This window comes from Plutella xylostella, chromosome 19, assembly GCF_932276165.1.
Source record: "Plutella xylostella chromosome 19, ilPluXylo3.1, whole genome shotgun sequence".
Lineage (NCBI taxonomy): Eukaryota > Metazoa > Arthropoda > Insecta > Lepidoptera > Plutellidae > Plutella > Plutella xylostella.
Window position 1 is genome coordinate 4,062,846 of NC_063999.1, and position 22,449 is coordinate 4,085,294.

At 37.6% G+C, this 22,449-nt stretch overlaps 1 protein-coding gene across 2 annotated transcripts; it reads left to right on the forward strand.

The window, feature by feature from the left end:
• The first annotated feature begins 108 nt into the window (after window positions 1–108).
• LOC105380199 (angiogenic factor with G patch and FHA domains 1) lies at window positions 109–21,036 on the forward strand. Of its 2 annotated transcripts, none has more exons than XM_038105801.2 (10): window positions 109–448; window positions 800–1,069; window positions 1,192–1,350; window positions 1,542–1,620; window positions 2,362–2,528; window positions 2,985–3,101; window positions 3,396–3,501; window positions 5,311–5,518; window positions 6,099–6,198; window positions 20,770–21,036. In XM_038105801.2, exons 1-10 carry the CDS (start codon window positions 305–307, stop codon window positions 20,938–20,940), a joined length of 1,521 nt encoding a protein of 506 aa, XP_037961729.2. In that variant the 5' UTR covers window positions 109–304; the 3' UTR covers window positions 20,941–21,036. The 2 variants fall into 2 exon arrangements, with proteins under 2 accessions (XP_037961729.2, XP_037961728.2); XM_038105800.2 differs by lacking the exon at window positions 1,542–1,620 and adding an exon at window positions 1,678–1,972 and having other exon boundaries at window positions 20,770–21,035.
• The last annotated feature ends 1,413 nt before the right edge of the window (window positions 21,037–22,449 follow it).

Consider the following 22,449-nt stretch of genomic DNA (forward strand, 5'->3'; position numbering starts at 1 on the left):
AAGAATCGATGAATCGATTCGAGTAACGATTGGTTATCTATATTTTTTGTATCTGTGTACAAACTTGCTACATTACCTGTATACATTACCTATATGAATACCTGACAGAACTGTCAAATTGCAGTGCAGAGGATGACTGATTGTAAACAAAAATTGTCTTGAAATATTTTGTTTTAATATTTTGCTTCCACTTGAATAGTGATCGGATAAGCTATTCCATAATTTAAAGTAATTTACGTACCGATAAATAAAGCAAACAACTGGTAGCACATAATATTAACAGACATATTATAGCCTCTTCGTCATGGATTCAACAAGAAAAGTGAAAACAAAACAAGTTTTCCTGAAGAATCTAAAGAAGTCTTTAAAGTATAGACCGAAAATATATAGACTAATACTCAACTTACGGCGAAAGATACGTGAAAAAAACAAACTGTTGAAGCAAAAGGTAAGATAATAACCTCAAAAAGTGGCCGCATAATTATTATGATTAAGTAGAAAACGTTACACCTTGTACATATAGTTTCCCTTGCTTAATAGCATATTTACTTTACCTACGTTTTACGTAAGCTATCCCCAATATAATAGAGAGGGCCTTCCTACAGTTATAAAACTAACTAATTTAATTAAATAATTCAATTTGTTTAATTCTCATCTTCGTTATCTATTAGTATCTGTAAGATGGGACATGTGAACTGTTTAATATAATACACAAGTTCTACTTACTTACATTAGAGAAGTAAATGTTGGATGATTGTTTTTTGTATTTATTGAAAATTTTCCACATTATCATTTTCAGTCAACATCTGTTCAACACAAAGATGTCTCATGCCAGACGGATGAAAGGAATAATTCAGACGATAAAGAAAAGAAAAACAAATCACAGACCAATGTTGTGGAGGAAGTACCTGCGGCATGGAACACAGATGAACACAGCGGTGGCGCGGAAAAGAGCATCGCCGAGCAAGTCAAGGAGGCAGCCCAGAGTGCCATGGCACAGTCCGGAATGGTTTATGTTGAGTCTGCTGGGATGTACTATGATTATAAGACTGGATATTATTATAATTCTGTAAGTTTCTATTGCTGTAATTTATGTTAAAATACCCTTTAACTTTTTATGGATTTTATGATCACATCACACTATGCACATAACATATGGAACAAATTCAATAAGCCAGTTTATAATTACAGGAACTTGGTCTCTACTACCATTCAGATACAGGGTGTTATTACTACTACTCTGATGAGAAGCAAGAGTTTGTGTTCCACTCATACCCGGACACCAGCATGCTGGCTGCCAATGAAGCACTCAAGAAACATGAGCAGAAAAAAGCTAAGAAACATAAACAGGTCATTTCTAATTTTAAAATTACTAAGTGCCACATTTTTTTAATATTCGTCCATATTAATTTAATTGTCATCATCATCTCAGCGATAGGATGTTCACTGCTGAACATAGGCATCCCCTAATGTTTTCCACCATGTCTGATTGGTGGCAGCTTGCATAATTAATAATTCTTTGTTGTTTGTTTTGTTTTCAGGTTGGGAACACAGGGGACAATATAGACTGCCTGGTGAAATCCCTATCGCTGGTTTCTTTACGGAACCAAACAGCCATAGGTAATAAAATACTGAATGTCTCTTCAAAGTACCAACATTTCCAATGTTATATTACAGGAAACTCAAGAAAACCCAACTGAAGGCAGCAAACCCAAGAAAAAGAGAACTAGCAAGAAGAAAGTCAAGGAAACTGAGTCCTCTGCCAGTATCAATAAGGCAGAAAATGGTTCAGAAAAGACTGGAAAAGATGCTATTGCATCTGAGGTTAATGAAACTATAGAGGGAAAGATAGAAAATGGTGAAGTTATTGATAAAGATGAAGAAGCAGATCTGGAAGATGGTGAATGCAGTGACACAGCATCAGAGTCTGATGTGGAATCCTGCGCCAGCACAGCCACTGATAGCGATGATGGTAAATTTAACATTGTTTAGGGAAATTCCACTGGTCTCAAAATCCCATCTAATAAATGTTACAACATTAGTAGGTATACTAGAAGACAGCTCGCTAATTATTATTGTAAAATGTTGTTGTTTCAATTATTTCATAGAAGAATAGGAAATATAATAATGATAAAAATAACATAACTCACATTGTGGGGAGACCTGCAAGTGCAAATCCAATTTCATTGTGGATGTTATCCTATTATGTACAGTCATCGCTGTAAGATAAACACATAGGTAGGTATACACTTCTGTACCTTGTCAAAATACATACAAAACTCATAAAATTCCACACCCTTAGTTCAAGAAAGTGCCCTAAAAGTTCCTCACTTTTAATTTCCTAATTATTTTCTTCAACAGACAGTGTAGCGAAGCACCACCCCCCGTGCATGCGAGTGATCGTGCGGGAGACCAAGCTTCCCAAACTGAAGGTCGGGAGTCTGTTCCTGATCACTAAAGATGGCGGCACGGTGGGCCGCGAGGGGGAAAAACATGCTATACTGTTGAATGAGCATAATGTTTCTAGGGTAAGGGATTAATTATACTGTGTAATGCTTTACATAAGGTTACTTATGCTATCAAAATGAGTTTTACGGCTTTTGAATACCGAGTGGGGCAAAATAGTGTTCTGATTTATTTATTGATCACTCACATCCCTCTGACCGATATTTACACTAGACACAATAGTGTTTTAAATGTTTTAAATTTCCCGGGATGTGACAACAAAAATCCGTGCTATTAAATGGGTATGTAAAACAGTCGTAAAACTTGTGACCTAGACACTCTAATCTACTCTAATCTACTTCTACGTTGACGGCTGCTCTCAATTACATCCTCCAGAATTTTAAGACTTCAGCCTTCCTACGAATACTACGATCTCAATAATTATATCATCCAATGAAAATTCAGCTCTAATTTTAAAAATGTCACCAAGACAGAATTTTTTGGTCGTTTTCTAACATAAAACATCTGTTTACCCTCAGAATCACCTGCAAATATCGTACGACTCGCGCCGCCGCGGCTACGTGGCGACGGACCTCGGCTCCAAGAACGGGACCACGCTCAACGGCACGCGCATGTCCGCCAGCCAGCCCATGGAGGTGAGCGGTTGTATAGGGCTGTTCACGGGAGCTGACTAACAGTACAGTAAAGTTCACGGGAGTTGACTAACATTACAGTAGAGTTAACCGGAGAATACCAAAATGGTGGTCAAGTGGACATCACTTTTGAAGTGGCAAATAAAATGACGTCTTATATTACAATATTATAAATACATAATTATACTAATGACTATAATCAACCAGTTTGTCAGTTTGATAAGGTACATAAGTGTACATATAGCTACTTATGCAGCTGACCGTACCTACTTATGCATGTTGTTGCATTTCTTTTAGGTCCCGCATGGCAGCACCATACAGTTGGGTGTCACAAAGCTATTGTGCCACATTCACCCGGGCAACGACACCTGCGGCCACTGTGAACCCGGCCTCATTATGGAAGGTACATTCACATAACATCCACCATCTTTAGTATTCTCTCCAGAGTTGCTACGTAGGGGTAAACGCTGCCGGTATATTTTTTCATGTTAGTGCTTAAATAACGGTAGCCATTTCTTTCATCCTGGGTTGTTATTATATGTGCACCCTGATTGTGTAAAATAACTGTATTAATAAGTTTGAATACTTCATAAAATGCTTATTCCCAGTTTCACCATACGCTGTTAGATTATGGGATTAGTAGTAGGCATGGAAGTAATAATACAACAGGAATGCGCACTGCACCAAAAAAACGAGCCGACAGAGATAGTTAGCACGGAGCCCTCCATCTCTTTCTATTTTTGGTGACCATAATTTTAGGTAATTCATGAGACATCACTTCTAATCTATCATGTCGCGAATAGGTGTCAATGGTCTCAAAGTCACCTATTATTCGAACAATTCGATGTACAGGTAAGTAAATAACTGACAATGATAAAAAGTCTTAGCAAAATCGCACTCTTTATTGTCAGGACTTTATAGTTCGACTGTAACGATAATAAACACTTGCGATGAATCGGGATTTATCGTCGGGTTTAAAATGATGAAAATTTGTGGGAATTACTTGGAACCACCTTTGCTATGTTTCTTCATTGGAAGGAAAGGTGAAATTTGGGAAAATAAAATTTTAAGTAAATAAAATTAAGTTAGGTGTAGTGTTGACAAGAAAGTGTCAAAACAGGTTAACATTAAACGCAACTATGTACCTAAAACGTGTTTACTCTGTGGGTGTTCTGTATACATAGTCTAGTTGATGAAAATCATAAGATTTCAAAAAAAATATCTCAACCTAAGTGCTTCCGCCTGTTTTAAGCTTGATAAATTATCTTATAATACTCATATCTATCACCAAAAAAATCAACAGCTCATAACTCTTTACCAGCCTTATAAGATAACAGCCACAATAATACCTAATGATACTTAGGTATAAAATAAAACAAAAAGTTGAATGAAACAGGTCCTAATTAATGGAAAGTGATTCAAAAGTACGAATGACCATGGTCACCCTAACCATAACGTCTCTCACAACAGTATAAACGTCATCCGTCATCTTGACAACTTCGGTCTTGTCGTAAAGTATTTAGAAAAACTACCAATATTTTTTATGAAATTATTATTCATACAAATACCAAATATTTCATTAAAATTACATGTTTATAATGATTTATTATAAATTTGTTTTTGAAAATGATATGATATACAGTAGTCTATGAGGTAATTTAATATATTTTTTGCCTAGCTCTCTTCGTACAAAATCTACTAAAGTTTACACAACTAAATCCTGGCAATTGTTAGAAAGAGAGGAAGGGCTCTGTGGTAACCCTCTCTATCGGCTCGCGGCCTCTTTCACTTCAAATATAAATCTTAAGGTGAATTCGTTAGGTCTATTTTTTTTTGCATCATTTTGGTGAGTGCGCATTCCTGTTGTATTATTACTTCCATGGTAGTAGGCTACAAAGGATTAGTTGTTGACTTTTGACACATCTGTCAAAAATTTAATAGGGAGATGACGTATAATTGATGACATTACAATGTAATGGCCCCACTACACGTCCGCGGATGCGTCCGGGGTCGTACGCGGATGCATCTGCAGACGAATCTTTGCAAACGACCACACGTCTGTTGATCGGTCAGTCTGAGTTGAATATCGGCAGACGCTACTCGTAAACATGGACATCGAAACGGCCGCCGGGGTTAATTATCTAACAGACTATGGTGCAACTGGGGTTTATACCATCTAAGTCTCAATAAAACAAATCTAACCCCCCCACAGCGCAAGAGAAAGAAAAGAAAATCGCCTACACGAGAACGTGCAGCGTCCAGAAACAGCACGCGCTAGAGCTGGCTCGACTCAAGAACAAATACGTTCCTGAACCTCTGGCCATAGAGGACGGTAGTTACAAGGACAGGGCCAAGGAGAGGCGGGAGGCGGTCGGCTCGTCGCACCACTCGGAGAAGACTCAGCAGAGCGATTTGGACACGTGAGTTGAGTTTTTCCATGGCTATGTTATATGTACATATATTAGGCAAACTGCTTACGTACTCGTTACTAGTGAAAGTCGCAAATTGCGTAGAGTGAGTAGGAGCGATACGCTGCCGATTCTATCGACAGCCAGCAGTTTACTTACTTAACTACAACACACAAGTCTTGCATGTTTTAAGCCTACCGTTGAACTAGGCAGTAGACACATCGAGAAATCACTGTGAATAATACTCCGCGCCGGCATTGGTTATGGACTTGAAGCTACAGAGCTGCCATCTGGCTTAACTCCTTGTTTCATAAAATACTCATTGTATGCTGCTTCCTTTGATTTGACTAGTGTTCGGAGCTGTCCGCAAGATGGCGCTGTTAATTTTTAATTCGTGAATTTCATTATGACCTTTTTGGCCTAAGTGTACATAGCAAAAAGGGTAGGCCTAAAGTGGTTTTTAAGAAAACGCGAAGCTCTATTATTCTTAGGTATTTTTCTTGTGACAAAAACACATTTTCAAACACTAGAGTAACTGTTCGTGGATGTTCATCAATGCTCCCGTTATGTAATTCGGTCATGTTGTCAACAGGAGCATAGCGCCAGACAACAAGGGCTTCAAGCTGCTGCAGAAGATGGGGTGGTCCAAGGGGGAGGGACTCGGGAAGGACAGCCAGGGGGCGGTGGAACCGGTAAGTCTCCTTATTTATTATTAACATGTACCTAATGTAGAATTTGATAAATTATTTACGTTTTTAGTTGGCAATATGCTGAATACTGATGCGCTATTAAATGTACTTCAGGGTGTCATTAAGCTAGCTTTTTAGGAGTAATTTGGTGCTGATCTCACTAGAACTTTTTCATTGCTCGTGCGCGTACTTTTAACCCTTATATTCCCCGGCCCGATTTGTGGCCTGAGTTGCGTCATTCAGAGTTAGACGAGAACATAGCAGTTAAATTTTGTCCTCAGGTTATTTTTTTATAAGTATACGAGTACGTGCGTAACTCTTTTCTATCACTAACGTAGAAAATATGTTTATAACCTTTAAAACGCGCCTGCCTCCTCCGCTATGTGACTCATAATTATAACATTAATAAGCAAAATACCTAAGTATTTCGATTTTATGATAGTGAACGGACCCCCTGAATATAAGCTAAAGTTTAACCATTCTTTTGGGACGCGGTTTCGAAAACAAGGCAATTATTATTTATTGCACTTCAGAATTGAAAGGATTTTAAGAAAAACGTCCGTACGGCATTCGGCTGTGATTGGATGATGATAATAAGTCGAATTAGACCTGAGAATTAAATGCAATATCAATAAAGAAACAAAGATATTATTTTTTATTATTATTCGTTATTCCGTCGCATTACAACCAGTCGGGCAGCGACATAAAAATTTATTCAACCATTTCGCAAACGCAAATGACGGTCAAAAATCATAACTCGAAAACGCAAACAAAACGAACTAATATTGATATCCCCGTCGTCGTCCTGACGAGGCTAATCACCGCGGCCTAAAGCACGTTGATCACTGCGCCGGATCGGATGATCTCGGGAAAAAAGTGAAGGTTCGTTTTTACTTTTTTTGGGTAATAACGTGGTCTGCAGTCAGTCTGGCTGTGGGTCAGGCGGGCGAGGCCTACCTGCCCATTTAAAACAATTTGCGCACTTGTTTTTTTTCCCCCGAGTTGAACATTAGGCGCAGACGGGCCGGCCGTCATCATTAGCCGGCCAGACGATGAGTGCGGCAAAAACCGCGCCGGTTTAGCGCGGCTCGTGAATATTTATGAAGTGCGCGCTGCGACGCCGACGCCAAGTGCGATCGAATGCATTCGGTCATTCATTCATTTCGAATTTAAGGTGAAGTGTAACTAGAATGTAGAAGTTAATGTAAAAAACGCAAAAAAGACGTAAGCTTCTACATTCTATTTACTGGGTATTGGGAGGTAGGTTCAAGAATTGAAATTAGCATGAAGAGGGCGTAAAAACGTGCTGATGGAAAGTTTTGGGAAAAACGATTTAATTAGAAGTAATAGTTGAGCTTACACTTCACCTTAAGCTCGCGATCGAAAGACGGGTGTATTATTGCAAGAGTTTGTCTATGGGAAGCGCAACGTTAGCTACGTTAAAGCGATTTCTTAGTTTCAGAGGTAAAATAGTTGATAAGTAGCTATACACTTTTGTTCCTTGTCAAACTCACTACATAACAAACTGACAAAGTTTTGATAGCCAGTTTGTAAGTATGACAAGGTACAAAAGTGTACAGCTACTTATGCAACTGACTATACCTTCGGTCACGTGACGTGAAAAAGAGTATTTTCAGCCATGTTTCATCAATGTAACAAAATCAGTTTAGTTATTCAAAAGCCTACCGATAGATTTACTACTATGTAAAGATAATAAAGTCCCTCGTCACTTCTATCAGGAAATTCTGTTTCTATTACATTATTTATGTGATAAATAATAATATGTATAAATACTCTCTTATGTGGTTATAAATGTTATGATATAAGTACTTGCGGTGTCCAGTAAAAAAATATAATACTTACCTACATACCTATATTGTCTGCTTTAATTAGTATGCAACTTATGCAGTGAGTAATTAATTATATTTATCGAAATCATACATATTGAAATCAAGACATGTAAAAAACAGCGCTGACTAACAGACGTGTCATTCGCAAGTCTCATATAAATGAAGCTATTCGCGGTATGTGGTAGGTATAAGGCACCACAAAAACATATTCATTTCCATCTGCCCAATTTAGAGACCCTAATTTGTATCTTTTTTGTCAAAGTAACAAGTATCATTAGTCATTTAATGATGTTTGCTTAACAAAAGTCAACATTTAGTCGGTCAGCGCGTCTGTTTGACCGTGAGACGTGATACAGTGGGTTTGGGAAGGGCTCCAGACAACTTCATTAATCATCTATTATTACGAGAATGTAAGGTGACCTAGTGAATGACTCGCCTGTCTACACCTGTTTTTTTACCCCCGACTTCTGGTTATGAAATCTGAATTATCTCAAACGCATTGACAGTTTGACGTTGATACCTATCTACATTTAACGTAATGTTGCTTAGTAATGCAGTTATCAACTGAGCATTAATTGAATTCCTTAATTAATTTGCATGTTTAACAGTTTTTTGGTAGCGAGTCTACAAAAAATTCTGGAGAAGAATATTCTACCGGAAAATGTACGCGAATACGAAAAGTTTAAGAGAACTATGACAATGGCATGAATATTATAAGGTGCCCATATACTTAAGAAGAACCTATTTACTTTTTATATTATTTTTACTGCATTTGTAAAAAATACGGCCTCACATTTAAATTTCAGTAATGGCAAAGAGATATCGCAAATTATATTCGTTTTTTATGAATATTAAAAGTGCATTTGTGCACAAATAAATAGCGTTTTAATGGCGGACGTCTCGACTGAAAACCTGTCTTGATTTTTGTGGTTTCATTATTTTACCACTCCGCGCCAGCATCAGTACCGCCTGTAAACATTTTATTTAACCCTGTTCCCAGTACCCCGGTGTAATTCTTTCTTAATCATTATTATACGCTATCCATCTCCAACAATGTTTACATATTAACGTTGGAAAAGCTCAACTATTTGTTATTGTCTGTTAACCAACCATTTACAGCTCATTAATTACGCAGCAAACCGCTTCAAAATAGCTTTCGGCCGGTCGCAACCGGGCAGTTCTTCTTTTTAACCTACATAACTGTGTCTCCACCAGTTGTGAGGAAAATATCATGAGTTTTACAAATATTTATTTATTTATTTATATTTCAACGTGCATTGTACTAAAAACACAACGGCTGTGAACGTTTATTTAAAATTACGTTACAGAGTGGTAAATCCGCGTGACAGAGGTGTATTTCATACGAATCTTGGCTGTCTCCTGCCACTTCATCCTGCGTATATTTCATAATTTTAGAAAAAAAATATATGACGAGATAAAATATAAAATTTTATTTAAACTCCAGAAGATATTACTTATTTAGTAAAACAAAATATATATTTTTAAAATATTTCTGAAATATTTAAAAAAATTGTTGAAAAATTGTCTCTCACTACCCAATGTTTTAGTAGTTACTCTCTGTCACGTAGGTTGCCATTTAAAATATTTGTTTGAGCCACTCGTCCTTATTGCCATCGATCAGAGTTTAAGATCTCCTTTTCCCCCTTGGTAAGATTTCCCCTTAGAGATCCAGACACCGCGTATCGGCCACCCGCAAAGTGTGACAGGAGGTGCGTGTGTTTATTCGGCGACAGCTTCGTCACGTAGGTAATTGTTAAAATAAAATATATTTAAATTATTATTTTGTTATTTACTCATTGGTAATAACGATTACTTTGCAATCAACATGTGAATAATACATTTTATGTTACTGTTTAAATACTATTCGACTTTGCAATACATTTTACCCCTCTGTCACACGACAAATCTGTCACATTCTTACCAAACACTCCAACCTGAGGATATTCATCAACGAAAAATTGAAGAGAAACTACACGTTTTGGTTAAAGTACGAAGCGAAAGGAACGTCCAATACACTTGCGCTGCAGTAATAAAAAGTTTTGTTAGTGAAAAAGGTGATTTCGTGCTATTGTTCTCAAGAACAGACGATGAATGTGGTAGACTGTTTAATATGGTGGAGATTGATTTATCGGATGTTTGATGTTTACATTAAAGTCCTTCCAGCTTCTAAGGTAATTAAAAAAGGAAAAAAAATAGTTTTTCAAGTTTTAAGAGCCACTTCTGTACTTTCGAAATATGGCTGATTAAAACTTTAAGAAATTACGTAATTTTTCGTTATATTACTTAAATTTTAGTTTGTCGAAAATATTATTTGTGCAGATAAACATTAATTTATGTAGTTGGAACAAATTTGTCCTTTAAGTTCCTGAAATACGGATATTTCAGTCTCCAGAGGTTCTCAAGTGTGATTTTAATTAGTTATACTAATTATAAAGATATCTCCAGTTAATTCTTTGACTAAAATGAAACCATAATGATTTATATGTAAGTTACTAAATTATTCTTATTAAATAAAACTGTTTTATTCCAAAACCCTGCCTAATATTTAATAGAATAACAACTCTGTCACATCGTTTACCACTTTGTAACGATTGGTGTCTCCTGGTAGTCAACTTATTTTTGGTCGTTTATATGTTATGTTATAAATAGTACAACTTTGGAAAAATCATATTAAATTTAGTCATTGATGTTAACGTCTATGCTGTTAATTTTTTACTGTAATTAGCAGCGTAAAAATATTTATAACAAAAACAAGCTTCATTTTAGCTGAAATTGTGACAGAGTGGTAATAACTACTTAGTAAATATTTTGTTATTACTAAAAATCCATTCCTTCATATGTTTTCTAAAATGGTATTTTGTTTATTAGCGTATCAAAAAAGTTTCATTTCAAACGACGAAGACTATCTCGTTAAAAAAAAATAAAAGATAATGTGACGAAGGTGTAATTTTTTGTGCCTTATCCACGTATTATGTCCTTAAAATATTGAAAAAATTGGTAAACTACGCGGCCAACCACCTTTTTCGATAGAATAGACATGAAGCTATCATAAAAATGATAAGAGTTCACCAAAAAGCTATAGTTTTTTTTTTCGAATTTGGGATAATTTTTTACTCATTATGTAGGTTAAAAAGAAGAACTGCCCAACCACAATACCTCTCCAACTAGAATATGCTTTATTACAGCAGTGATTTTGTATGTCAGCTGGAAGTCGGCATTCACATGTCAGTGCTGTACTGACGTATCGCACAATGGTCAAGCTAAATTAGCCTCCTTTGTCAGGGGCTTAATGCCGAAGCCACACGAAGGGAAACGTTGGTTAATCTCGACGGCCGCGGGCGACAGCTGCTTGCAACTTGTCCGAATGCAACAATGTTGCAGATATTAAGTTAGCTCTTGTAAGGTGAGCGTTTTGCTCTTGTTGGTCGGCCGCTCGCACCAGGTGACGTGGCGGGAAACCTGAGACGGAAGAGGGCGCTCCGGCGCGACCAATCGCCGCCGCCGCCGCCGCCGCCGCCGCCGTGCCTTTATTGCGGATCGAGAACATTAGCTCCTAACCCTGGCGGCTCGCGTGACTGTATTTCTCACAATCGCATTGCATTCGAATGGTGTTTATGGCATAAGCTACCTAGGCATTTCTAACATAACTATGCACTTCCCTTTTGCCTTTGGTTACACGAAATGATTTTGCGACAGCCAAATGGGCATTTCGTGTAGAGTTCGCTTTAATGTCGGCTGAATTTTCCTCGCTCGCGCCGGCTCCCTGTGTTGAATGCATTTTCTAAGCGCACTGTTAGTCGTCATGCAAAGTCTACATGCATTATTCAGGTGCGCCGTTTGCACGGTGCCATTCTGGGTTTAATATTTGCGGCGATTAAGTTGAAAGTAACTTGACAGCATATTGTGTGCCCGGGTGCAAATTGCAGTGACCAATTTTGAATAGCCACCCGTCAATGGAAGTGTACGCTACTTTCAGAGGCTACAGACATAAATTATTTTTGTGTGTTGTTAGCCGTGCTAGAGTTATGATAATAATCGTAGGCACCCATAATAATATGTTGTTCATCATATCTCTCTCGACAAATCGAAGGGATACTCTATGTTGATTTAATATATTTATGTTCGTAGATATCTTAACTCACTGCTATTGTAGAGAGTCTGTTTAGCTAATGAGATGCAGACACTGCCTGACACCGCCGAGTGTCGCGCAAACACTCGCTGGCCACACTCCGCTCTCAAACACTTCCAGTGTACAAGTGTACTTCTTGTAATGTACCTCTGTACAAACTGTACAACCTACACACAAGATATTACGAAGTACAAGAAGTAGGTAGTAGTACAATAAGTGTTCATGCACCATTGCTAAAATCATGTTCTTTTGTCGTACCGAAATTCCTTAGGTACAATAATCGAGATTACATTTAAATATAAATAACGGTACTATGAACCATATATGATAGAGAACATTATATGTAATTTATTTTTTCTCCGTGCACCTCTTCAGCTTATTCAGAAACCTATTACAATGTCATGAAATTACAAAAATGCTCGCTACGTCCTGCTCCTGCTAATGAAAAATTAATAAACAGGATGGACGCCTGGTGTACTTACTTATGTTTTTTGCTCAAAATTTAAACCAGTTTCCAACCCACAACTCCCTGACAATAAACTTTATTTTGGGACTCCACAAAATACGAAAAGTCTTAAAAATGTTTTTTAGTCGCATTAAAAACCGCATTCTGAGTATTCTGACCGGTTGGAAAGATGCAAAATGAGAAGATAAAGTTTTTGAGTAAACATCTACATCCATCTGCCAGCGATACCAGTGGGGGTTGGTGATAAGTCATCCGTCGTTGATGGCTTCTTCACCAGTCACCCAACATAGGAAAATGTAGGCGAATCCTTAGCGAACACACGCACGGAATAACAAAAATGGATTTTTATTTATTTATTAACACTTTATATTATTTATTTACCAACACCAAATAATTAAGACAAATAATTTATACAACACAGGTTTACAAACAGACTAAAATTATCATCATTGCTTGTGACCAACTTGTCAAATGTATCAAAATGCGTAGCTGACTATGTATTTGTTGTAGGTGTTACACCTGGAAAAAAACATTTAAGTACTTCTTTTCCCACTGCACCTATCAAATTACAAAAATGAAAAACTTTTTTTACAGGAATACAAAATGTTGTTTTTACATATATCCAATCCAATTATCTATTTTGTCCATGTCTATTCCTTGCAGAGTGTCCACTGCTTTAGGAGATTACGAATAATTATGATACTACTGGTAGTCGGACGTAAAACGAAATATTTATTCTCATCCTCGGACTAAACAAAATAAAAACTATAATAATAAATAAAAAAATACTAAAACTAGACACAGATGTTAAGTGCTGGTGTCAAATATAGTGTCAGAACTTTTATTGCGTTAATAAGTACATGGGGTAGGTATGTCTAATGCCTATAATTAGGGATTCTGTTCATTTGCTTCTTTGATAGCCATCGCTAGTCGTTTTTCACTTGAGTTTTTTTATTGTCCAAGACGCGGCTTGTCCGTCGGTCAGCTGTGCAACAATGTTGCAACGTGATAAATTTCGCTTAGCCAAATCTTGACGGCTAACAAATCGGCCCGTCTGGAATACATAATTGTAGGAACCCGCCAGACACTCCACCTCAGCCGAGATGACGTAAGACAATATCAAAGGTTTTGCAGTTGTTTTGTGCTTATTTTGTGTGGAGGAATGCGGATTTTCCTCTAGTATTGAAAATGGGAATCAAAGAGGAAATATTGTAGAGACTGCGAACGAAGCAAGCTTATTGTTATCTGTCAATTTGAAACAATAACTATTCTCATCCGTATGTTGATATATCACTGTGCGTATGATATTGATAGGCATAAACAAAACACCCTTAATAATAATTGTTGTTCACTAAATAACCGTATGGAAAAAGTTGACTAGTTATTGCTGCAGTAATTACATTGTGTTTTCATCGAAGATCTTTAAATAAGTGCTTGAGTAGTCAAAACGCTTATATGGCTTCATCCAGGGCAAGCGATTCTTGAAGAAACGTTCGGAACTCTCTACTTTGTATGAAACCGCAGAGGTAGGCCCGCAAACGATCCCATTACATCATTATTGCCCGTTTATAATGCACTTTTACTCGGGAGTAATTTGTTTAGTTTTTATTTACTGCGAGCCGTTTATGTGGTCGCAATAACACGGATTTCTTTTCTCGTTTTTAATAAAATTGCTGTGAATGGTAGAACCGACCGTAGCATAGAATCAATAATGACTTTTAAAACATTGCACAAATAAAACTTTAACATAAAAAATAGCACTGTAATGTAGCCTTATCCAGTATGGTAACTTTATAACGTAGGTGTTAGCGGTAGTTGTTATTTACGAGTATGTGCCTAGGTCCCGTTTTTAAATCAAACCAATGACAAGATCTTCGATGTCCAATTTATATTGTTTGTAAGCATTTTACGGCCGCCATAAAACAAACGAGATGCGAATGAATTTACCCTCGGTCACCGTCTCCGCAGGAATGATGATTGATGGTGCCAATTTATCACATGTAGGCGACCACTAGGCTGCAACTAGACACAATTTTATCACCATTAGATACTCGCGGTGTTGAGACAAAGTAGCGTGGTGATTTATGAGCTGGTGTCTCGTAAGCTTTTCAGCTGATTTGCTGTGCCGTTGCGTAAATTGCTTTGCCATTGACGGATCGCGCATCTAGGCGAGCATAGGAAACGTAATCATCGGTGAGGTACTTGTGTGTAGGAGTGGTGCATTTCTGTATCCGAGGTGTTATTTAAAGAAACTAAAGAGGTCATGTTTATCAGGTTCCTGATATTATTATAAAGAGCGTTTAGAATTTTCTACATCTCATTGGTAGGACATTGTCAAATTTTTTAGTTTTCTGGGTAATGTAATATGACAATGCTGTAGATTTTACACCAGAAGGAACACATAAAGCCTTTTTGAACCGATCATTTTTGGTACTATTTTTCAGTATTTGGACATCATAGTGATCGGATATACACAAACTCAAAATAATTAGGATGGCAGAGAAAAGTAAACGAGCAACTGTACATATAGGTATGATAAAATAGTTGGTACCTAAGTGTAGTAGCATAATCTAAGACAGGTCTTACAGCGCTGGCGGTGCTAGGTTCATACATATTGATCTCATCGCCGATGACAGTGCAACAGCCCCGGCTGTAAAACCTGCCTAAATAATTCCTTTGAATATACCAACTTTTACCGTAGTATGATAATGATATTTATAAATAAATAGGCAGTTTCTGTGCCTATCTTTTGCCCTGGCGGTTTTCATCTAGCCAGATGACGCGTGCTGTTGCAAATCGCCCAATATCCAAACGCACCTTTAGCATATCGGTAACTACATAATGGTTTGTGACCGTGGTGAAAATATAAGCCAATCCAATGGTTGGCCTGGTCTCGTGGTCTCAGATGCTACTTTCGACGGCTGGGTTCAGGGAATTAACTTTTGATAACAGTCAAACAGTTTGGCAATCTTTAAGACACGTATTTTCAGGTTTAGCTCCTGCTGACTGGCACCAATTTTTATTTCATCCTAACCCTAAGTTTACAAAAATAATTTGTGCAGTGCACTTATTATATTTATCTGTTGTCTGCCATAATATTCTTAAGTTCTTAACAAATCCAGCTTGCAAACAACTTAGCATATAAGTAATATACAGAATTGATAGTCATAAGGCCTCGTCCACGACGCCAGCGGGAGGTGATGGCGGTTTTCATAGAAAAGCTAGAAGCCCCGCCCGCACCGCTTTAGTCGTGAACAGCTTCATACAAATCCACCGCCAGCTCCGTCCGCGGGCGTCGTGGCCGCGCCCAACTGGCATTCAGTCGCGAGCGATACGGTTACGGCTCACGCGGCCTCACGCCTCCCGGACGTTATTGCATGCGTAAAATGAATCGAAGCACTATCAGATTTCATTAACATATTAACCGCGGCTATCTTACACTTTTAACGCGCTCCTACTCGACACACACACATTAAGGCACTGCTTACTAAGGGAAGGCTGTACACTCAACAAATGGACAGAATGTAAGCCCAAAGACACTTAAATTGGAATTTTACGAGTTTCTTTATCGACGCAATATGCAGAACCCGGAGTGTAAACAGACCGGTGTTGCGCGTGTAAATGGACAGACATCGGCGGTTTGGGGATTATCTAGGGTTTTATGCTTCACGCCAACATTTTTATTGTTTCATACTCGAGCGCGATAACCGATAACGAGGCCGGTTTATGCAGATTTTAAATGCACATTTGTTTATTATACATATACTGGATATTGTAAAAAATATGTCAAGAAAGGGTGTCGCATGCGCATGACTATAATATGGGTAAAAATATAAGTCGTTGTAAATTTTTAAGTAAAAAAAACGAAAAGTTTATTGGATATTTTTCTTCATGAAAAGTGGCAGATTCTTAACTTGAATTTTTAGCTATATTTATTGTACGAATATTTTTTATTAACCAATTGAATAAAACACATTATAAAGGTTTATTTTAGTACCTTCTGCTTTGTAAGCGCGGGGTACGAAGCCTTATTTCATTCAGGACGACCGACGTATAATTTCGCCGTTTTAATGTTGGCAATTTCAAGATAGTGATAAATCAGTTAGTTCGGTATGCAAGTGACATAAAAATATAATTCCAAATGCAGACACATTTCGCCATATCACGGGGGCCATTACGCCGTGGACGCAATATTAATAAGTTGTTGTTCAAACACAGCCGTTGGTCCAAGAACAAAGCAGATGCGCAACACTATTCCATCGTTATAAGATAAATGAATTACCTACAGGCAAGGATCTAAAAGTTATTAACCCCCGAATTCATAGAGCTTCTCTACACTTTACAATAGGCTTAAAATTGACATATTTAAACTAAATATGTACCGTGAAACGTGAAAAAATTACCTATCTTAGTGTATGTGTATAATTATGTGCGTTACGGTCAGGATAATTCTTTCTGAAGATCCTTTCGACCTGTAATGAAAAGAATTGTTGTAGATGCTACGAATAACTATTGTTAGATCATCATCATCAAATAAAACATCTGAAACAAACAAAATCAAACCTTATTCCAATGTAATGACTTTCTCCACAACACCCAAGGCTAGCTGGAAGAGAATGCTGTTAGCATTAAGCTCGCCTATGTACATATTTATTATTGTGCAATAAAGAAGAATTTAAGAATGGAATAATAATAATAATTAGGTTTTTGAAAAATACATTATTCGGTGAGACGGTCTCTATTTTTATTTATTTATTCTTCATTGCACAATATACAAAAGTAATTATGTACAATTAGGTGGACTTAATGCTCTATTCGTAGTAAGTAGTTGCTATAGGCTAAACTCGCTAGCTCTCGTCGCTTGGCCCTAACAATATTATTCACGCACATGACAAATTCGCGAGACAAGCCTTGTTTTAAATTAAAACACTGGTATTTAAGAAATTACAGTAATGTTAATTTGTTTCTGTGTATTTATAAGGCAATAAGGCAGGAATGGAAGGTTTTGCTTAATAACTTAACTGCAATATGAGTTTCAGGTATAAATTAATTTTTCGAAATTATAGAACGTACAGTAAATAATTTTTATTAATGGAGTTATCAATTATTGTTATGTTTATTTATTATAGTTATTCAGTTGGCAATTATGGCGTGTAGCTATAAAATCCACTGGAATTGTAACTGTTTTAACCGCCTTCAAAAATTATGTAAAAACATTTTCATTCATTTGACTTGTATGTATGTACTTATGCGCGATTATGTTAACGTTTTATTAAATTTGACATCAGTATTTATATTTGAATAGGACCAAAATCTATATTTAAAACTACGCTGCAAGGTTCATGAACAACCACGGTAAAACCTCACCCATAGACAATGAAAGCACCACGGACTGGCAGCTTACAGCAACGGCAAATAAACAAAGTAATAAAATACCAGTTAAAGTATACAATAGAGGAGTCACGTAAGACAATTACGGGTAAGAGGGCAGGCTGCACCGCGATGCAGTTTAGATAGAGCCACGACCGTCGTATGACGCAGAGTCAAGGGAAAGGTAAAGATCGCCTGAATAGTCTGAGCTGCTTGCTCGGAATAAAAGCTTTTAATCAAATTGAAATTGGCCTTTTTACTTATTAGTTATTAGTTATTTGAACAGATACGTACCTTATAGATGAATTGTCTAAATGCATGAATGTTCGCTGAAATTCCTTGATCTAATCAGATGGATGTTTTAAAATATATTTTTTTGTGTTTTGTGCCGTACAGCACTGAATAGTAATTTTTCTTCTTTCTCTCTAAAGTAGAGACACATCAGCGAATTTTATTCCGTCACAACAAACAACAGGCAAGTTATACGCGCCGAAGCCATCAAGCATCATCAGGGGACATGCATCGCCCCTGAAAATCGCAAGAGATTGCCTATAATGAGCCGCGAGTGTAGTGTAGGCCGCTTCACAGATGCCAGACGCTGATACCGCGGGACTGACGTGCGTCATTCTACGTGGGATAATTTAAATTGCATTTTAAAGAAAATTGCGGCTTTATTTGTCTTGCGATCGTATCTAGTGGAGTCGGCTGAGGATTCGTCACCCGCGCGGGAGGTTGCGGCTTCAAGTTCTGATGGTATCGCCGCCGCTTCTAGGAGGTTTGAGTTCCCTTGAGAACTCTTTAGCTCTAGAAGAGTTTGGCGTAGGAATAGTTAATCATTTTTTATTACCTTCCTAGAAGTGCTAGCTGTTTTTTCGATACTGCTGCTTGATGTTCAAGCTTTCGGGTCCAAGGTTTTATGTCTGTAACCGTGGTTAGTTTTGTATGCAACACCTACTTCAATTTGTCGATCATCAAACCATATAAAAGTCGTTAAACGTTTCGGAGAATGCCATAAAGAAGTCCAGACAAAAACATTATGCTTTCAGCATTCCGAATTCGAACCAGTCAATCAGTGTTTCTCGAATCACGCTCATAACATCACTTTAATATACATCTCACGCCTAGTTATTATCTTTGAAGAGTATAAAACAGTCACCAGAGAGTCTATAGAGTGCTAGACAATCCGCGATTAGGAATTCGTCACGTGCCATCGAAAGGAGACTAGTCCTGTCTAGTAAGAAATCAGGACTATAATAGGAGTTGTTTTGGACAATCCGAACTATCGCTTCCGCTTAGAAATTGAAAATTAATAATTGTTTAAATTTCTCAGAAGCCTCACGTTATGACGAATTTGTTTCCTAAGGTATAACTTGAATGTTTGTTGTGAAAATTTTATTTGAATGCCTATAGATTCATGCTTTCGACAGCCCTGAAAAAGTATTGTATGTATATAATTATGAAATGTTAAATATACCTATAATGCCGTTGTAGGCTGTACGCTGAGGTAGGTAGATCTTTATTTCTCGTTCCTAATCTAGCTGATTAAGTACAGACGAACGCAATGATTCTCTGTGTAAGTGGCCCAGCCGCGGGCCCGGTGGGAACAGGGTGTGCAGGAAACCCACACTTCCGCCCGTCTAGCACGTATTTATAGGATAAGGATGTTGCTCCGCACAATGAACCACTAATAACGTAATAACATATTGTCTTTGTCTGCCTTGCTGTCTGTCAGGGTTGGAGTGAGAGCGGCGCTCGTAAAATTGGAGTGTTTTGTTTACAAAAGTTTGGGATTTCTGGGAGAGTTGCTCGTTCATTGAAGTTATTTGTTATGTTGTATGTAATCTTATCCATTCATATTGATAGCCATCGAATGCCAACACCACAAAAACAGCATTAATAACAGTATAATAAGTAGCTATGCAAGTGTGTTAAATAAGGGTAGGTATTAGGGCATGCAATACCGGTAATATTTTCAAAACCGGTATTGAGTTCCGGTATTAGAACTCAATACCGGGATCCCGGTATTAATACCGGTATTAGACTTCCTTGTTATAAATGGCATATATTTTGTTTAAAGGTCGTATAGGGCAAAATACAACAAGAAAAAGCAATCAAATTCTGTATTATGTCATATTTTGTACGAGAATTGAGTATTAGAGTTAAAATTTTAGAACGCAATTGTACGCATGGACAACAAGTAGGTTTCCAAAGGCCGAAAACCACATTTAACGGTTAAAAACAAGTGCACTTTCATAGTATATAGGAGCACAAGGCTAACTACATCTTAATCGCTTGATTTATAGCCCAAAAAATGACTGATTCCGGTATTACTTCAATACCGGTATTAACTTTCAATACCGGTATTGAAAAAGCGTGGATTTTGTCCGGGATCCCGGTATTACGCAATACCGGTATTGCGGTATTACATGCCCTAGTAGGTATGTAGGTATATCAAGCCGAAAGGGGGTGACCCAGGATATCATTCTACAGGATGTTGCAAAAAGGGTAGGTATACTAACCGAAACCTACGTGTGCAGCATGTTATATCTAAGCCCGAAACTGAAATCAAAATTCGCGAAAAAGAAATACATTATTCATAGTAAAAAGTCACGTGACCAACAAAGTTTCTATGGATAATGTTTTTTTTCGCGAATTTTGAAATTATAATTTCAGTTTGCCTGTTGCCTGTTGCCTGTACATGAACACTTGTAAGTTCTCACTTCAAACGCTTGTTGCAGGTACCCCTAGTGAGCAACGAGTCGAAGGTGGGTCTAGGCGCTGCGGGCTCGGCCGCCCCGGTCCAGATAGGCTCTGTAGGCTCCGTGCCGCTGAAGATGAACAGACGGAGCAAGCCGCTGCGCCCGCCCGCCCGGCTGTTCCGAGACCCCTTGGAGGACGATGATGAGTGAAGTCATCATCATCACAACCCATCATGTCCTCACTGCTGGGACTCGGGCAGGAAGGAAGGGTTTCAGGCCTTGTCCACCACGCTGGCCTAGTGTGGGTCGGTGGACCAGTGCAACTATTCCCGAATTGGAAGTGGAAGTGGATGAGTGAAGTGATAGGTATTCAATAAATATATGGGCATATCTTATACATGGCATCATGACCCCAAACTAGGTGCGTAATGTTATATGGGTGTCAGACATCTACCTAATGTATCTCAAGATCATGAATGAAACACGTTATAATATATAAACAACAACCAGATATGAGGCAAGCACAAGTGCTCATCACACGAATGTTTGCCCTGGGCGGTTCGATATATATATATATTCGAACTCGCGTTGCCAGAAGCTTCGGAAGCAGGTTCGTTACCGCCTAAGCTATACAGTGTATACGGTGCCGTCATTATGCCGATATTTTCATTACGTGAAGACAATTGGGCAGTTCTTCTTTTTAACCTACATAAACGTGTCTCCATCAGTTGTGAAGAAAAAATCATAAGTTTTACAAATATTTATTTATTTATTTATATTTCAACTTGCATTGTACTAAAAACACAACGGCTGTGCACGTTTACAAAAATATAAATTTATATTTTTGTATTTAAAATTACGTTACAGAGTGGTAAATCCGCGTGACAGAGGTGTATTTCATACGAATCTTGGCTGTCTCCCGCCACTTCATCCTGCGTATATTCCATAATGTTACAAAAAATATATATGACGACATAAAATATAAAAAATTATTTAATCTCCAGAAGATATTACCTATTTAGTAAAACAAAATATATATTTTTAAATTATTTCTGAAATATTTTAATAAAAAATTGAAAATTTGTCTCTTACTACCTAATGTTTTAGTAGTTACACTCTGTCACGTAGGTTGCCATTTAAAATATTTGTTTGAGCCACTCGTCCTTATTGCCATCGATCAGAGATTAAGGTCGCCTTTTCCCCTTGGTAAGATTTCCCCTTTGAGATCCAGACACCGCGTAACGGCCACCGGCAAAGTGTGACAGGAGATGCGTGTGTTTATTCGACGACAGCTTCGTCACGTAGGTAATTGTTAAAATAAAATACAATTAAATTATTATTTTGTTATTTACTCATTGGTAATAACAATTACTTTGCAATCAACATGTGCATATTACACTTTATGTTACTGTTTAAATGCTAATTGACTTTGCAACACATTTTACCCCTCTGTCACACGACAAATCTGTCACATTCTTACCAAACACTCCAACCTGAGGATATTCATCTAAGAAAAATTTAAGAGAAACTACACGTTTTGGTTAAAGTACGAAGCGAAGGGAACGTCCAATACACTTGCGCTGCAGTAATAAAAAGTTTCGTTACTGAAAAAGGTAATTTCGTGCTATTGTTCTCAAGAACAGACGATGAATGTGGTAGACTGTTTAATATGGTGGAGAATGATTTATCGGATGTTTGATGATTACATAAAGTCCTTCC